Source organism: Engystomops pustulosus, chromosome 9 (genome assembly GCF_040894005.1).
Source record: "Engystomops pustulosus chromosome 9, aEngPut4.maternal, whole genome shotgun sequence".
Classification (NCBI taxonomy): domain Eukaryota; kingdom Metazoa; phylum Chordata; class Amphibia; order Anura; family Leptodactylidae; genus Engystomops; species Engystomops pustulosus.
This window is the reverse complement of record NC_092419.1, coordinates 106,698,406-106,714,103: the sequence shown is the minus strand read 5'-3', so window position 1 is coordinate 106,714,103 and position 15,698 is coordinate 106,698,406. Positions and strand designations below refer to the sequence as shown.

Here is a 15,698-nt window from a genome sequence, read left to right as displayed (position 1 = left end):
CAGCGTGTCCCTGTCCTGTCCCCCCAAGTGTCAGCGTGTCCCTGTCCTGTCCCCCCAAGTGTCAGCGTGTCCCTGTCCTGTCCCCCCAAGTGTCAGCGTGTCCCTGTCCTGTCCCCAAGTGTCAGCGTGTCCCTGTCCCCCAAGTGTCAGCGTGTCCCTGCCCTGTCCCCCCAAGTGTCAGCGTGTCCCTGTCCTGTCCCCCCAAGTGTCAGCGTGTCCCTGTCCTGTCCCCCCAAGTGTCAGCGTGTCCCTGTCCTGTCCCCCCAAGTGTCAGCGTGTCCCTGTCCCCTGTACCCCAAGTGTCAGCGTGTCCCTGTCCCCTGTACCCCAAGTGTCAGCGTGTCCCTGTCCTGTCCCCCAAGTGTCAGCGTGTCCCTGTCCTGTCCCCCCAAGTGTCAGCGTGTCCCTGTCCCCTGTACCCCAAGTGTCAGTGTGTCCCTGTCCTGTCCCCAAGTGTCAGCGTGTCCCTGTCCTGTCCCCCCAAGTGTCAGCGTGTCCCTGTCCTGTCCCCCAAGTGTCAGCGTGTCCCTGTCCTGTCCCCCGAGTGTCAGCGTGTCCCTGTCCTGTCCCCCCAAGTGTCAGTGTGTCCCTGTCCTGTCCCCCCAAGTGTCAGCGTGTCCCTGTCCTTTCCCCCAAGTGTCAGCGTGTCCCTGTCCTGTCCCCCCAAGTGTCAGTGTGTCCCTGTCCTGTCCCCCCAAGTGTCAGCGTGTCCCTGTCCTGTCCCCCCAAGTGTCAGCGTGTCCCTGTCCTGTCCCCCAAGTGTCAGCGTGTCCCTGTCCTGTCCCCCCAAGTGTCAGCGTGTCCCTGTCCTGTCCCCCCAAGTGTCAGCGTGTCCCTGTCCTGCCCCCCAAGTGTCAGTGTGTCCCTGTACCCCAAGTGTCAGTTATAAAATTGCCATGACATTGATTAGATTTGTCACCTCACAGGTCCCTTCCTCCGCTGACACATTACACATTTGGGAGGTGACAGAGGCGGCAGTGTATCCCGGACCATCAGGATGAAGCTTTATCTGTGTCTCCTGCCGCCCCTCCTGCTCTTACTGACTGTGACCCCCATCCTGAGTGAGGCCGGTGAGTGCGATCATCTCCATCATATCAGATAAAAAATACAACTTTGCTTGCATTGATTGAAGGAATCCATATTTGCCTCCAAAATCTGAAAGTGAAACATGTAGCTGTGGTTTATTCCAGATGTAAAGTCAGGGCAGAAGCGGAGTCCCGGAGCTTGTAGCGCAGGCCCGCCGAGTTGAGGGTGACCGGCGGCGATAGGGGTTAATTCATCGGTCTCGCACTTTAAAAAGGAGCTAGGGCCGGCCGCTCTTCCTCTCGCGGGGACATCAGTGAAGGACACCCGTCACGCAGCCTGCAGCAGGGTCTAAGAGGGCCGGTGGGTGGTGAAGCGTTTTAGAAGAAGTAGTAATTTGGGTCGGAATAAGATTGTTGGTCACCCCCTGTGGTGGGACCCAGAAGTACAGCATAGAGTGTCCGTGACCCTTTTGTCAGCCCACGGGCCGGAGCGGTGCACCATCGGGAATCTCTGCGGATACTCTTACTATGATCACATGTATTATGAAGACCAGTAAATAACTGATCTGTTCTCTACCTCCCCAGATTATTGCCTCAAGGGCCCGGACACTGGTCCGTGTGATGAGCGGATTTACCTCTATTATTACGACGCCTCCTGGGCTATCTGTAAGCCATTCGTATATGGCGGCTGTGGTGGAAACATGAACCGGTTTAGAACGCAACGAGAATGTATTGTGACCTGCAGGACAAAAGGTGAGAGGACCTATGGGAGCCATGACCCTGCCAGGCCTGGGGTGTACAGGAACAGCGCCCCCACCATGATACAGGGGGCTTTTATACACAAAGCGCTCGCTGCAAGCTAGAAACGTGTTGTGTTTTTACGATAATAAATCAGAATGAATTTTCATCTACACATTGCGGCACATTTACTAAGAACAATGCAGTGTGTACTATGTGCAGGGTGTACTATGTGCAGGGTGTACTATGTGCAGTGTCCTGTGTACTATGTGCAGTGTGTACTATGTGCAGTGTGTACTATGTACTATGTGTAGTGTGTACTATGTACGGTGTGTACTATGTGTAGTGTGTACTATGCGCAGTGTGTACTATGTGCAGGGTGTGTACTATGTGCAGGGTGTGTACTATGTGTACGATGTGCAGTGTGTACTATGTTCAGTGTGTACTATGTGCAGTGTGTACTATGTACGGTGTGTACTATGTACGGTGTGTACTATGTGTAGTGTGTACTATGTACAGTGTGTACTATGTGCAGGGTGTGTACTATGTGCATGGTGTGTACTATGTGCAGGGTGTGTACTATGTGCAGGGTGTACTATGTGCGGTGTGTACTATGTGCAGGGTGTGTACTATGTGCAGGGTGTGTACTATGTGCAGAGTGTGTACTATGTGCGGTGTGTACTATGTGCGGTGTGTACTATGTGCAGTGTGTACTATGTGCAGGGTGTGTACTATGTGCAGGGTGTGTACTATGTGCAGGGTGTGTACTATGTGTAGTGTGTACTATGTACGGTGTGAACTATGTGTGGTGTGTACTATGTTTGGTGTGTACTATGTGCGGTGTGTAGTGTGTACTATGTACGGTGTGAACTATGTGTGGTGTGTACTATGTGCAGTGTGTACTATGTGCAGTGTGTACTATGTGCAGTGTGTACTATGTGCGGTGTGTACTATGTGCAGTGTGTACTATGTGCAGTGTGTACTATGTGCTATGTGCGGTGTGTACTATGTGCGGTGTGTGTACTATGTGCGGTGTGTGTACTATGTGCAGTGTGTACTATGTGCAGTGTGTACTATGTGCTATGTGCGGTGTGTACTATGTGCGGTGTGTGTACTATGTGCGGTGTGTGTACTATGTGCAGTGTGTGTACTATGTGCAGTGTGTGTACTATGTGCAGTGTGTATTGTGCACTATGTACGGTGTGTACTATGTGCAGGGTGTGTGTTATGTGCGGTGTGTGTTATGTGCAGTGTGTACTATGTGCAGGGTGTGTGTTATGTGCGGTGTATGTTATGTGCAGTGTGTGTACTATGTGCAGGGTGTGTACTATGTGCAGGGTGTGTACTATGTGCAGTGTGTGTACTATGTGCAGGGTGTGTACTATGTGCACTGTGTGCACTATGTGCACTATGGGGGTCATTTACTAAGGGCCCGATTCGCGTTTTCCCGACGCGTTACCCGAATATTTCCGTTTTGCGCCGATTGTACCTGAATTGCCCCGGGTTTTTGGCGCACGCGATCGGAATTTGGCGCATCGGTGCCGGCATGCGCGCGACCGAAATCGGGGGGCGTGGCCGAACGAAAACCCGACGTATTCGGAAAAACCGCCGCATTTAAAAAAAAAATTGTGTCGCGAAAATTTCACTCACCTTCATCCTGGGTAGGCCGGTGTATTTCGAGGCATTCCAGCGGACTTCAGCGCAGCAGCGCCACCTGGTGGACGGCGGAGGAACTGCATTGATGAATCCTTGCCGGACCCGAATCCAGCGCAGAGAACGCGCCGCTGGATCGCGAACGGACCAGGTAAGTAAATGTGCCCCTATGTGTACTATGTGCACTATGGGGCAAATTTACTTACCCGGCCCATTCGCGATCCAGCGGCGCGTTCTCTGCTCTGGATTCGGGTCCGGCCGGGATTCATGAAGGCAGTTCCTCCGCCGTCCACCAGGTGGCGCTGCTGCACTGAAAATCATCTCCACGCGCCGGAATGCACCACCTCGGACCAGGTGAAGGTAAGCGGTCCCCAAGCGACACTTTTTCGGTTTTTAAATGCGGCGGTTTTTCCGAATACGTCGGGTTTTCGTTCGGCCACGCCCCCCGATTTCCGCCGCGCGCATGCCGGCGCCGATGCGCCACAATCCGATCGCGTGCGACACAATCCCGGGGCAATTCAGGTACAATCGGCGCAAATCGGAAATATTCGGGTAACACGTCGGGAAAACGCGATTCGGGCCCTTAGTAAATGACCCCCTATGTGTACTATGTGCACTGTGTGTAGTATGTGCAGGGTGTGTACTATGTGCAGAGTGTGTACTATGTGTAGGGTGTGTACTATGTGCACTGTGTGTACTATGTGCACTGTGTGTACTATGTGCAGGGTGTACTACGTGCAGGGTGTACTACGTGCAGGGTGTGTACTACGTGCAGGGTGTGTACTATGTGCACTGTGTGTACTATGTGCAGGGTGTGTACTATGTGCAGGGTGTGTACTACTATGTGCAGGGTGTGTACTACTATGTGTAGGGTGTACTACTATCTGCAGGGTGTACTACTATGTGCAGGATGTGTACTACTATGTGCAGGGTGTGTACTATGTGCAGTGTGTGTGTACTATTTGCGGTGTGTACTATGTGCGGTGTGTACTATGTGCAGGGTGTACTATGTGCCGGGTGTGTACTATGTGCAGGGTGTACTATGTGCCGGGTGTAATATGTGCATGGTGTGTGTTATGTGCGGTGTGTATTATGTGCAGGATGTGTACTGTGCAGGATGTGTACTATGTGCAGGGTGTGTGTTACGTGCAGTGTGTACTATGTGCAGGGTGTGCACTATGTGCGGTGTGTACTATGTACAGTTATCTGTGTATAGTGCAGGGGGTGCCAGATTCAGGTTGGATTTCTGCCCCACTTTCTTCATGAATCTGGTGACTACACCCCCCCTCCCGCATTGCCCCGACAGAGCGCACCAACTTTTTTTTGCTGCACCTTTAACACAGGGCGTGCGACAAAAGGGTCTTGTCTGCCACATATGTAGCCCGTACACTTCCTAAATACCTGTGCAAGGAGTTTGCACTAGACAATCTGCGCGATAATCTGGTTGATCCAGCGCCGTGGACGTCTCCAAATTCTATGAACCGTTATTCATGTATAAGAAGACCCCCGGCCACAACCTCCCAATATCCACACCTGGGCAGGTGCTACTTTGTACAAGGAAAGCCTCAAAAAATTGCCCCCCTCCCCCGGGGTCATAAACCCCTTAAAGCCACATCCTTTTTTTCATTTTTGTGTTTCCTACCTCAGAAATCCATAACTTTTGTATTTCTCCGTGTTCAGAGCTTGTCTTTCCTAGTGATGGTGTTTGATATTCCTTGCACTGGAAAGCTGGAAATAAAGTCCAAATGTGGTAACGTTGCCAAAAAAACACATTTGCACCATTTTGTGGGCTATGTTTTTTTTACTTTCACTGGCGCTTCAGATGATACCTCAAATTTAATGGGGCTCATTTACTACGGGTCCGAACGCCGAACTTTTGTCGGGTTTCCCAAACATTTCAGTTTTCCGACGAATTGCCCCGGGATTTTGGTGCAAGCGATCGGTTTTTGGCGCATCGGCGACGGCTTACACGAGACCTCAGAATTTAAAAAAGGATTTGTGTCGCAAGATCAAGCACTCACATGCACCGGGACAAAGAAAAAATGTGGCAGTTTCTCCGAATCCGTCGGGTTTCGTTCGGCCACGCCCCCCAATTTCCGATTGCGTGCGCCAAAAACCTGGGGCAATTCAGGGAAAATCGGCGCAAATTGGAAATATTCGGGTACCACGTCGGGAAAACGCGAATCGGGCCCTATGTAAATGACTCCCAATATGTTTAAATAGATTTTACAAAATTAAAACTTTTTGCACAAAACAAAAAAAATCTTGATATTGCCCAATTATTTGGGGTATGGAGTTGTGTGAGGTGTCGTTTTTTGCGCAACGTGATGACGTTTTCATCGCTACCAGATCACTTTTCATTCAAATTTTTATATGAAAAAATTATGATTCTGACATTTGGGCGCTATTTTCCATTAAGGGTTTTACCACCTGGTAATTTTATTTTTATATCAGTGCTAGGGAGAGGGGGGTGGTTTGAAATTTTTTATTAAGTTTTTCTTATTTTTAAATTTTCTTTTATTACTCAATTTTTAGACCCCAAGGGTACTTTTACCCTAGGGGGTCTAATAACTTCCAAGCCCAACGCCGTAACAAAGCACCTCCCCCCCCCGCTGCCAACATTTAAATGCAACCTGCACTTTTGCCTGCATTTAAACGATAGTTACCAACCCACGAATGGTGCCCCTCTCTATTAGCTTTATATACTATGCCTCCTCTATTAGCTATATATCATGTACACTCCTCTATTGGATGTACATATTATGCCCCCCTGTGTTAGATATATACTGTGTCTCCTCTGTTATATATTATATACTATGCTCCCTTTATTAGTTAAATATACGATGCCCTCTATTACATATTTCCTGTACCCACCAGTGCACACTGACCCACAGTATATAGGTAGCCCTGCACACTGCTCCCTAGTATAAAAGCAGACTCAGCAAACTGGCCCTCAGTATATAGGTATCCCCAGCAAACTGACCTCCAATATATAGGCCCAGCACAATATATAAGTAGCCCCAGCACATGCCCTAGTATATATGTATCCAGCATGCTGTTCCCCAATATATAGATAGTCCCCAGCACATGCCCCTAGTATATATGTATCCAGCATGCTGCTCCCTGATATATAGATAGTCCCCAGCACATGCCCCTAGTGTATATGTATCCAGCATGCTGTTCCACAATATATAGATAGTCCCGAGCACATGCCCCTAGTGTATATGTATCCAGCATGCTGTTCCCCAATATATAGATAGTCCCCAGCACATGCCCCTAGTATATATGTATCCAGCATGCTGCTACCTGATATATAGATAGTCCCCAGCACATGCCCCTAGTGTATATGTATCCAGCATGCTGTTCCACAATATATAGATAGTCCCGAGCACATGCCCCTAGTATATATGTATCCAGCATGCTATTCCCCAATATATAGATAGTCCCGAGCACATGCCCCTAGTATATATGTATCCAGCATGCTATTCCCCAATATATAGATAGTCCCCAGCACATGCCCCTAGTATATATGTATCCAGCATGATGTTCCCCAATATATAGATAGTCCCCAGCACATGCCCCTAGTATATATGTATCCAGCATGCTGCTCCCCAATATATAGATAGTGCCCAGCACATGCCCCTAGTATATATGTATCCAGCATACTGCTCCCCAATATATAGATAGTCCCCAGCACATGCCCCTAGTATATATGTATCCAGCATGATGTTCCCCAATATATGGATAGTCCCAAGCACATGCCCCTAGTATATATGTATCCAGCATGCTGCTCCCCAATATATAGATAGTCCCCAGCACAGTCCCCTAATATATATGTATCCAGCATGCTATTCCCCAATATATAGATAGTCCCGAGCACATGCCCCTAGTATATATGTATCCAGCATGATGTTCCCCAATATATAGATAGTCCCCAGCACATGCCCCTAGTATATATGTATCCAGCATGCTGTTCCCCAATATATAGATAGTCCCCAGCACATGCCCCTAGTATATATGTATCCAGCATGATGTTCCCCAATATATAGATAGTCCCCAGCACATGCCCCTAGTATATATGTATCCAGCATGCTGCTCCACAATATATAGATAGTCCCCAGCACATGCCCCTAGTATATATGTATCCAGCATGCTGTTCCCCAATATATAGATAGTCCCCAGCACATGCCCCTAGTATATATGTATCCAGCATGATGTTCCCCAATATATAGATAGTCCCCAGCACATGCCCATAGTATATATGTATCCAGCATGATGTTCCCCAATATATAGATAGTCCCCAGCACATGCCCATAGTATATATGTATCCAGCATGCTGTTCCACAATATATAGATAGTCCCGAGCACATGCCCCTAGTATATATGTACCCAGCATGCTGTTCCCCAATATATAGATAGTCCCCAGCATATGCCCCTAGTGTATATGTATCCAGCATGCTGTTCCCCAATATATAGATAGTCCCCAGCACATGCCCCTAGTATATATGTATCCAGCATGCTGCTCCCCAATATATAGATAGTCCCCAGCACATGCCCCTAGTATATATGTATCCAGCATGCTGTTCCCCAATATATAGATAGTCCCCAGCACATGCCCCTAGTATATATGTATCCAGCATGATGTTCCCTAATATATAGATAGTCCCCAGCACATGCCCCTAGTATATATGTATCCAGCATGCTGCTCCCCAATATATAGATAGTGCCCAGCACATGCCCCTAGTATATATGTATCCAGCATACTGCTCCCCAATATATAGATAGTCCCCAGCACATGCCCCTAGTATATATGTATCCAGCATACTGCTCCCCAATATATAGATAGTCCCCAGCACATGCCCCTAGTATATATGTATCCAGCATACTGCTCCCCAATATATAGATAGTCCCCAGCACATGCCCCTAGTATATATGTATCCAGCATGCTATTCCCCAATATATAGATAGTCCCGAGCACATGCCGCTAGTATATATGTATCTAGCATGCTGCTCCCCAATATATAGATAGTCCCCAGCACATGCCCCTAGTATATATGTATCCAGCATGCTGTTCCCCAATATATAGATAGTCCCCAGCACATGCCCCTAGTATATATGTATCCAGCATGATGTTTCCCAATATATAGATAGTTCCCAGCACAGTCCCCTAATATATATGTATCCAGCATGCTGCTCCCCAATATATAGATAGCCCCAAGCACATTCCCCTAGTATATATGTATCCAGCATGCTGCTCCCCAATATATAGATAGTCCCCAGCACATGCCCCTAGTATATATGTATCCAGCATGCTATTCCCCAATATATAGATAGCCCCCAGCACATGCCCCTAGTATATATGTATCCAGCATGCTGCTCCCCAATATATAGATAGTCCCCAGCACATGCCCCTTGTATATATGTATCCAGCATGCTGTTCCCCAATATATAGATAGTCCCCAGCACATGCCCCTAGTATATATGTATCCAGCATGCTGTTCCCCAATATATAGATAGTCCCCAGCACATGGACCTAGTATACATGTATCCAGCATGCTATTCCCCAATATATAGATAGTCCCCAGCACATGCCCCTAGTGTATATGTATCCAGCATGCTGTTCCCCAATATATAGATAGTCCCCAGCACATGCCCCTAGTATATATGTATCCAGCATGATGTTCCCCAATATATAGATAGTCCCCAGCACATGCCCCTAGTATATATGTATCCAGCATGCTGCTCCCCAATATATAGATAGTGCCCAGCACATGCCCCTAGTGTATATGTATCCAGCATACTGCTCCCCAATATATAGATAGTCCCCAGCACATGCCCCTAGTATATATGTATCCAGCATACTGCTCCCCAATATATAGATAGTCCCCAGCACATGCCCCTAGTATATATGTATCCAGCATGCTATTCCCCAATATATAGATAGTCCCGAGCACATGCCCCTAGTATATATGTATCCAGCATGCTATTCCCTGATATATAAATTGTCCCGAGCACATGCCCCTAGTATATATGTATCCAGCATGCTGCTCCCCAATATATAGATAGTGCCCAGCACATGCCCCTAGTATATATGTAACCAGCATGATGTTCCCCAATATATGGATAGTCCCCAGCACATGCCCCTAGTATATATGTATCCAGCATGCTGCTCCCCAATATATAGATAGTCCCCAGCAAAGTCCCCTAATATATATGTATCCAGCATGCTATTCCCCAATATATAGATAGTCCCGAGCACATGCCCCTAGTATATATGTATCCAGCATGATGTTCCCCAATATATAGATAGTCCCCAGCACATGCCCCTAGTATATATGTATCCAGCATGCTGTTCCACAATATATAGATAGTCCCCAGCACATACCCCTAGTATATATGTATCAAGCATGCTGCTCCCCAATATATAGATAGTCCCCAGCACATGCCCCTAGTATATATGTATCAAGCATGCTGCTCCCCAATATATAGATGGTCCCCAGCACAGTTCCCTAATATATATGTATCCAGCATGCTGCTCCACAATATATAGATAGTCGTAAGCACATGCCCCTAGTATATATGTATCCAGCATGTTGTTCCCCAATATATAGATAGTCCCCAGCACATGCCCCTAATATATATGTATCCAGCATGCTGCTCCACAATATATAGATAGTCCCCAGCACATGCCCCTAGTATATATGTATCCAGCATGATGTTCCCCAATATATAGATAGTCCCCAGCACATGCCCCTAGTATATATGTATCCAGCATGCTGTTCCCCAATATATAGATAGTCCCCAGCACATGCCCCTAGTATATATGTATCCAGCATGCTGCTCCCCAATATACAGATAGTGCCCAGCACATGCCCCTAGTATATATGTATCCAGCATGCTGCTCCCCAATATATAGATAGTGCCCAGCACATGCCCCTAGTATATATGTATCCAGCATGCTGTTCCCCAATATATAGATAGTCCCCAGCACATGCCCCTAGTATATATGTATCCAGCATGCTGCTCCCCAATATATAGATAGCCCCAAGCACATGCCCCTAGTATATATGTATCCAGCATGCTGCTCCCCAATATATGGATAGTCCCCAGCACATGCCTCTAGTATATATGTATCCAGCATGCTGCTCCCCAATATATAGATCGTCCCCAGCACATGCCCCTAGTATATATGTATCCAGCATGCTGTTCCCCAATATATAGATAGTCCCCAGCTTATTCCCCTAGTATATATGTATCCAGCATGCTGCTCCCCAATATATAGATAGTGCCCAGCACATGCCCCTAGTATATATGTATCCAGCATGCTGTTCCACAATATATAGATAGTCCCCAGCACATGCCGCTAGAATATATGTATCCAGCATGCTGCTCCCCAATATATAGATAGTCCCCAGCACATGGCCCTGGTATACATGTATCCAGCATGCTATTCCCCAATATATAGATAGTCCCCAGCACATTCCCCTAGTATATATGTATCCAGCATGCTGCTCCACAATATATAGATAGTCCCCAGCACATGCCCCTAGTATATATGTATCCAGCATGCTGCTCCCCAATATATAGATAGTCCCCAGCACATGCCCCTAGTATATATGTATCCAGCATGCTGTTCCTCAATATATAGATAGTCCCCAGCACATGCCGCTAGTATATATGTATCCAGCATGCTGCTCCCCAATATATAGATAGTCCCCAGCACATGCCCCTAGTATATATGTATCCAGCATGCTATTCCCCAATATATAGATAGTCCCCAGCACATGCCCCTAGTATATATGTATCCAGCATGCTATTCCCCAATATATAGATAGTCCCCAGCACATTCCCCTAGTATATATGTATCCAGCATGCTGTTCCACAATATATAGATAGTCCCCAGCACATGCCCCTAGTATACATGTATCCAGCATGCTGCTCCCCAATATATAGATAGTCCCCAGCACATGTCCCTAGTATATATGTATCCAGCATGCTGTTCCACAATATATAGATAGTCCCCAGCACATGCCCCTAGTATATATGTATCCAGCATGCTGTTCCCCAATATATAGATAGTCCCCAGCACATGCCGCTAGTATATATGTATTTAGCATGCTGCTCCCCAATATATAGATAGTCCCCAGCACATGCCCCTAGTATATATGTATCCAGCATGCTGTTCCCCAATATATAGATAGTCCCCAGCACATGCCCCTAGTATATATGTATCCAGCATGATGTTCCCCAATATATAGATAGTTCCCAGCACAGTCCCCTAATATATATGTATCCAGCATGCTGCTCCCCAATATATAGATAGCCCCAAGCACATGCCCCTAGTATATATGTATCCAGCATGCTGCTCCCCAATATATAGATAGTCCCCAGCACATGCCCCTTGTATATATGTATCCAGCATGCTGTTCCCCAATATATAGATAGTCCCCAGCACATGGCCCTAGTATACATGTATCCAGCATGCTATTCCCCAATATATAGATAGTCCCCAGCACATTCCCCTAGTATATATGTATCCAGCATGCTGTTCCCCAATATATAGATAGTCCCCAGCACATGCCGCTAGTATATATGTATCCAGCATGCTGTTCCCCAATATATAGATAGCCCCTAGTATATATGTATCCAGCATGCTGTTCCCCAATATATAGATAGTCCCCAGCTCATGCCCCTAGTATATATGTATCCAGCATGCTGCTCCCCAATATATAGATAGTCCCCAGCACATGCCCCTAGTATATATGTATCCAGCATGCTATTCCCCAATATATAGATAGTCCCCAGCACATGCCCCTAGTATATATGTATCCAGCATGCTATTCCCCAATATATAGATAGTCCCCAGCACATTCCCCTAGTATATATGTATCCAGCATGCTGTTCCCCAATATATAGATAGTCCCCAGCACATGCCCCTAGTATACATGTATCCAGCATGCTGCTCCCCAATATATAGATAGTCCCCAGCACATGCCCCTAGTATATATGTATCCAGCATGCTGTTCCACTATATATAGATAGTCCCCAGCACATACCCCTAGTATATATGTATCCAGCATGCTGTTCCCCAATATATAGATAGTCCCCAGCACATGCCGCTAGTATATATGTAACTAGCATGCTGCTCCCCAATATATAGATAGTCCCCAGCACATGCCCCTAGTATATATATATCCAGCATGCTGTTCCACAATATATAGATAGTCCCCAGCACATGCCCCTAGTATACATGTATCCAGCATGCTGCTCCCCAATATATAGATAGTCCCCAGCACATGCCCCTAGTATATATGTATCCAGCATGCTGTTCCATTATATATAGATAGTCCCCAGCACATACCCCCAGTATATATGTATCCAGCATGCTGTTCCCCAATATATAGATAGTCCCCAGCACATGCCGCTAGTATATATGTAACTAGCATGCTGCTCCTTAATATATAGATAGTCCCCAGCACATGCCCCTAGTATATATGTATCCAGCATGCTGTTCCCCAATATATAGATAGTCCCCAGCACATGCCCCTAGTATATATGTATCCAGCATGATGTTCCCCAATATATAGATAGTCCCCAGCACATGCCCCTAATATATATGTATCCAGCATGCTGCTCCCCAATATATAGATAGCCCCAAGCACATGCCCCTAGTATATATGTATCCAGCATGCTGCTCCCCAATATATAGATAGTCCCCAGCACATGCCTCTAGTATATATGTATCCAGCATGCTGCTCCCCAATATATAGATAGCCCCCAGCACATGCCCCTAGTATATATGTATCCAGCATGCTGCTCCCCAATATATAGATAGTCCCCAGCACATGCCCCTAGTATATATGTATCCAGCATGCTGTTCCATTATATATAGATAGTCCCCAGCACATACCCCTAGTATATATGTATCCAGCATGCTGTTCCCCAATATATAGATAGTCCCCAGCACATGCCGCTAGTATATATGTAACTAGCATGCTGCTCCCCAATATATAGATAGTCCCCAGCACATGCCCCTAGTATATATGTATCCAGCATGCTGTTCCCCAATATATAGATAGTCCCCAGCACATGCCCCTAGTATATATGTATCCAGCATGATGTTCCCCAATATATAGATAGTCCCCAGCACATGCCCCTAATATATATGTATCCAGCATGCTGCTCCCCAATATATAGATAGCCCCAAGCACATGCCCCTAGTATATATGTATCCAGCATGCTGCTCCCCAATATATAGATAGTCCCCAGCACATGCCTCTAGTATATATGTATCCAGCATGCTGCTCCCCAATATATAGATAGCCCCCAGCACATGCCCCTAGTATATATGTATCCAGCATGCTGCTCCCCAATATATAGATAGTCCCCAGCACATGCCCCTTGTATATATGTATCCAGCATGCTGTTCCCCAATATATAGATAGTCCCCAGCACATGCCCCTAGTATACATGTATCCAGCATGCTGCTCCCCAATATATAGATAGTCCCCAGCACATGCCCCTAGTATATATGTATCCAGCATGCTGTTCCACTATATATAGATAGTCCCCAGCACATACCCCTAGTATATATGTATCCAGCATGCTGTTCCCCAATATATAGATAGTCCCCAGCACATGCCGCTAGTATATATGTAACTAGCATGCTGCTCCCCAATATATAGATAGTCCCCAGCACATGCCCCTAGTATATATGTATCCAGCATGCTGTTCCCCAATATATAGATAGTCCCCAGCACATGCCCCTAGTATATATGTATCCAGCATGCTATTCCCCAATATTTAGACAGTCCCCAGCACATTCCCCTAGTATATATGTATCCAGCATGCTGTTCCCCAATTTATAGATAGTCCCCAGCACATGCCGCTAGTATATATGTATCCAGCATGCTGTTCCCCAATATATAGATAGCCCCTAGTATATATGTATCCAGCATGCTGTTCCCCAATATATAGATAGTCCCCAGCACATGCCCCTAGTATATATGTATCCAGCATGCTGCTCCCCAATATATAGATAGTCCCCAGCACATGCCCCTAGTATATATGTATCCAGCATGCTGTTCCCCAATATATAGAAAGTCCCCAGCACATGCCCCTAGTATATATGTATCCAGCATGATGTTCCCCAATATATAGATAGTTCCCAGCACAGTCCCCTAATATATATGTATCCAGCATGCTATTCCCCAATATATAGATAGTCCCGAGCACATGCCCCTAGTATATATGTATCCAGCATGCTATTCCCTGATATATAGGTTGTCCCGAGCACATGCCCCTAGTATATATGTATCCAGCATGCTGCTCCCCAATATATAGATAGTGCCCAGCACATTCCCCTAGTATATATGTATCCAGCATGATGTTCCCCAATATATGGATAGTCTCCAGCACATGCCCCTAGTATATATGTATCCAGCATGCTGCTCCCCAATATATAGATAGTCCCCAGCACAGTCCCCTAATATATATGTATCCAGCATGCTATTCCCCAATATATAGATAGTCCCGAGCACATGCCCCTAGTATATATGTATCCAGCATGATGTTCCCAAATATATAGATAGTCCCCAGCACATGCCCCTAGTATATATGTATCCAGCATGCTGCTCCACAATATATAGATAGTCCCCAGCACATGCCCCTAGTATATATGTATCCAGCATGCTGTTCCCCAATATATAGATAGTCCCCAGCATATGCCCCTAGTATATATGTATCCAGCATGCTGTTCCACAATATATAGATAGTCCCCAGCACATGCCCCTAGTATATATGTATCAAGCATGCTGCTCCCCAATATATAGATAGTCCCCAGCACATGCCCCTAGTATATATGTATCAAGCATGCTGTTCCACAATATATAGATAGTCCCAAGCACATGCCCCTAGTATATATGTATCCAGCATGTTGTTCCCCAATATATAGATAGTCCCCAGCACAGTCCCCTAATATATATGTATCCAGCATGCTGCTCCACACTATATAGATAGTCCCCAGCACATGCCCCTAGTATATATGTATCCAGCATGATGTTCCCCAATATATAGATAGTCCCCAGCACATGCCCCTAGTATATATGTATCCAGCATGCTGTTCCACAATATATAGATAGTCCCGAGCACATGCCCCTAGTGTATATGTATCCAGCATGCTGTTCCCCAATATATAGATAGTCCCCAGCACATGCCCCTAGTATATATGTATCCAGCATGATGTTCCCCAATATATAGATAGTCCCCAGCACATGCCCCTAG

The 15,698-nt window shown here is 46.3% G+C and overlaps 1 protein-coding gene across 1 annotated transcript in view; it reads left to right on the top strand.

The window, feature by feature from the left end:
• The first annotated feature begins 997 nt into the window (after positions 1 to 997).
• Positions 998 to 15,698, top strand: part of LOC140076487 (inter-alpha-trypsin inhibitor-like) — a 36,285-nt gene continuing 21,584 nt past the window's right edge. The window contains exons 1-2 of the mRNA XM_072123014.1: positions 998 to 1,070; positions 1,611 to 1,778. Coding sequence (XP_071979115.1) covers positions 998 to 1,070; positions 1,611 to 1,778 — 241 coding nt within the window. The remainder of the gene's footprint in view (positions 1,071 to 1,610; positions 1,779 to 15,698) is intronic.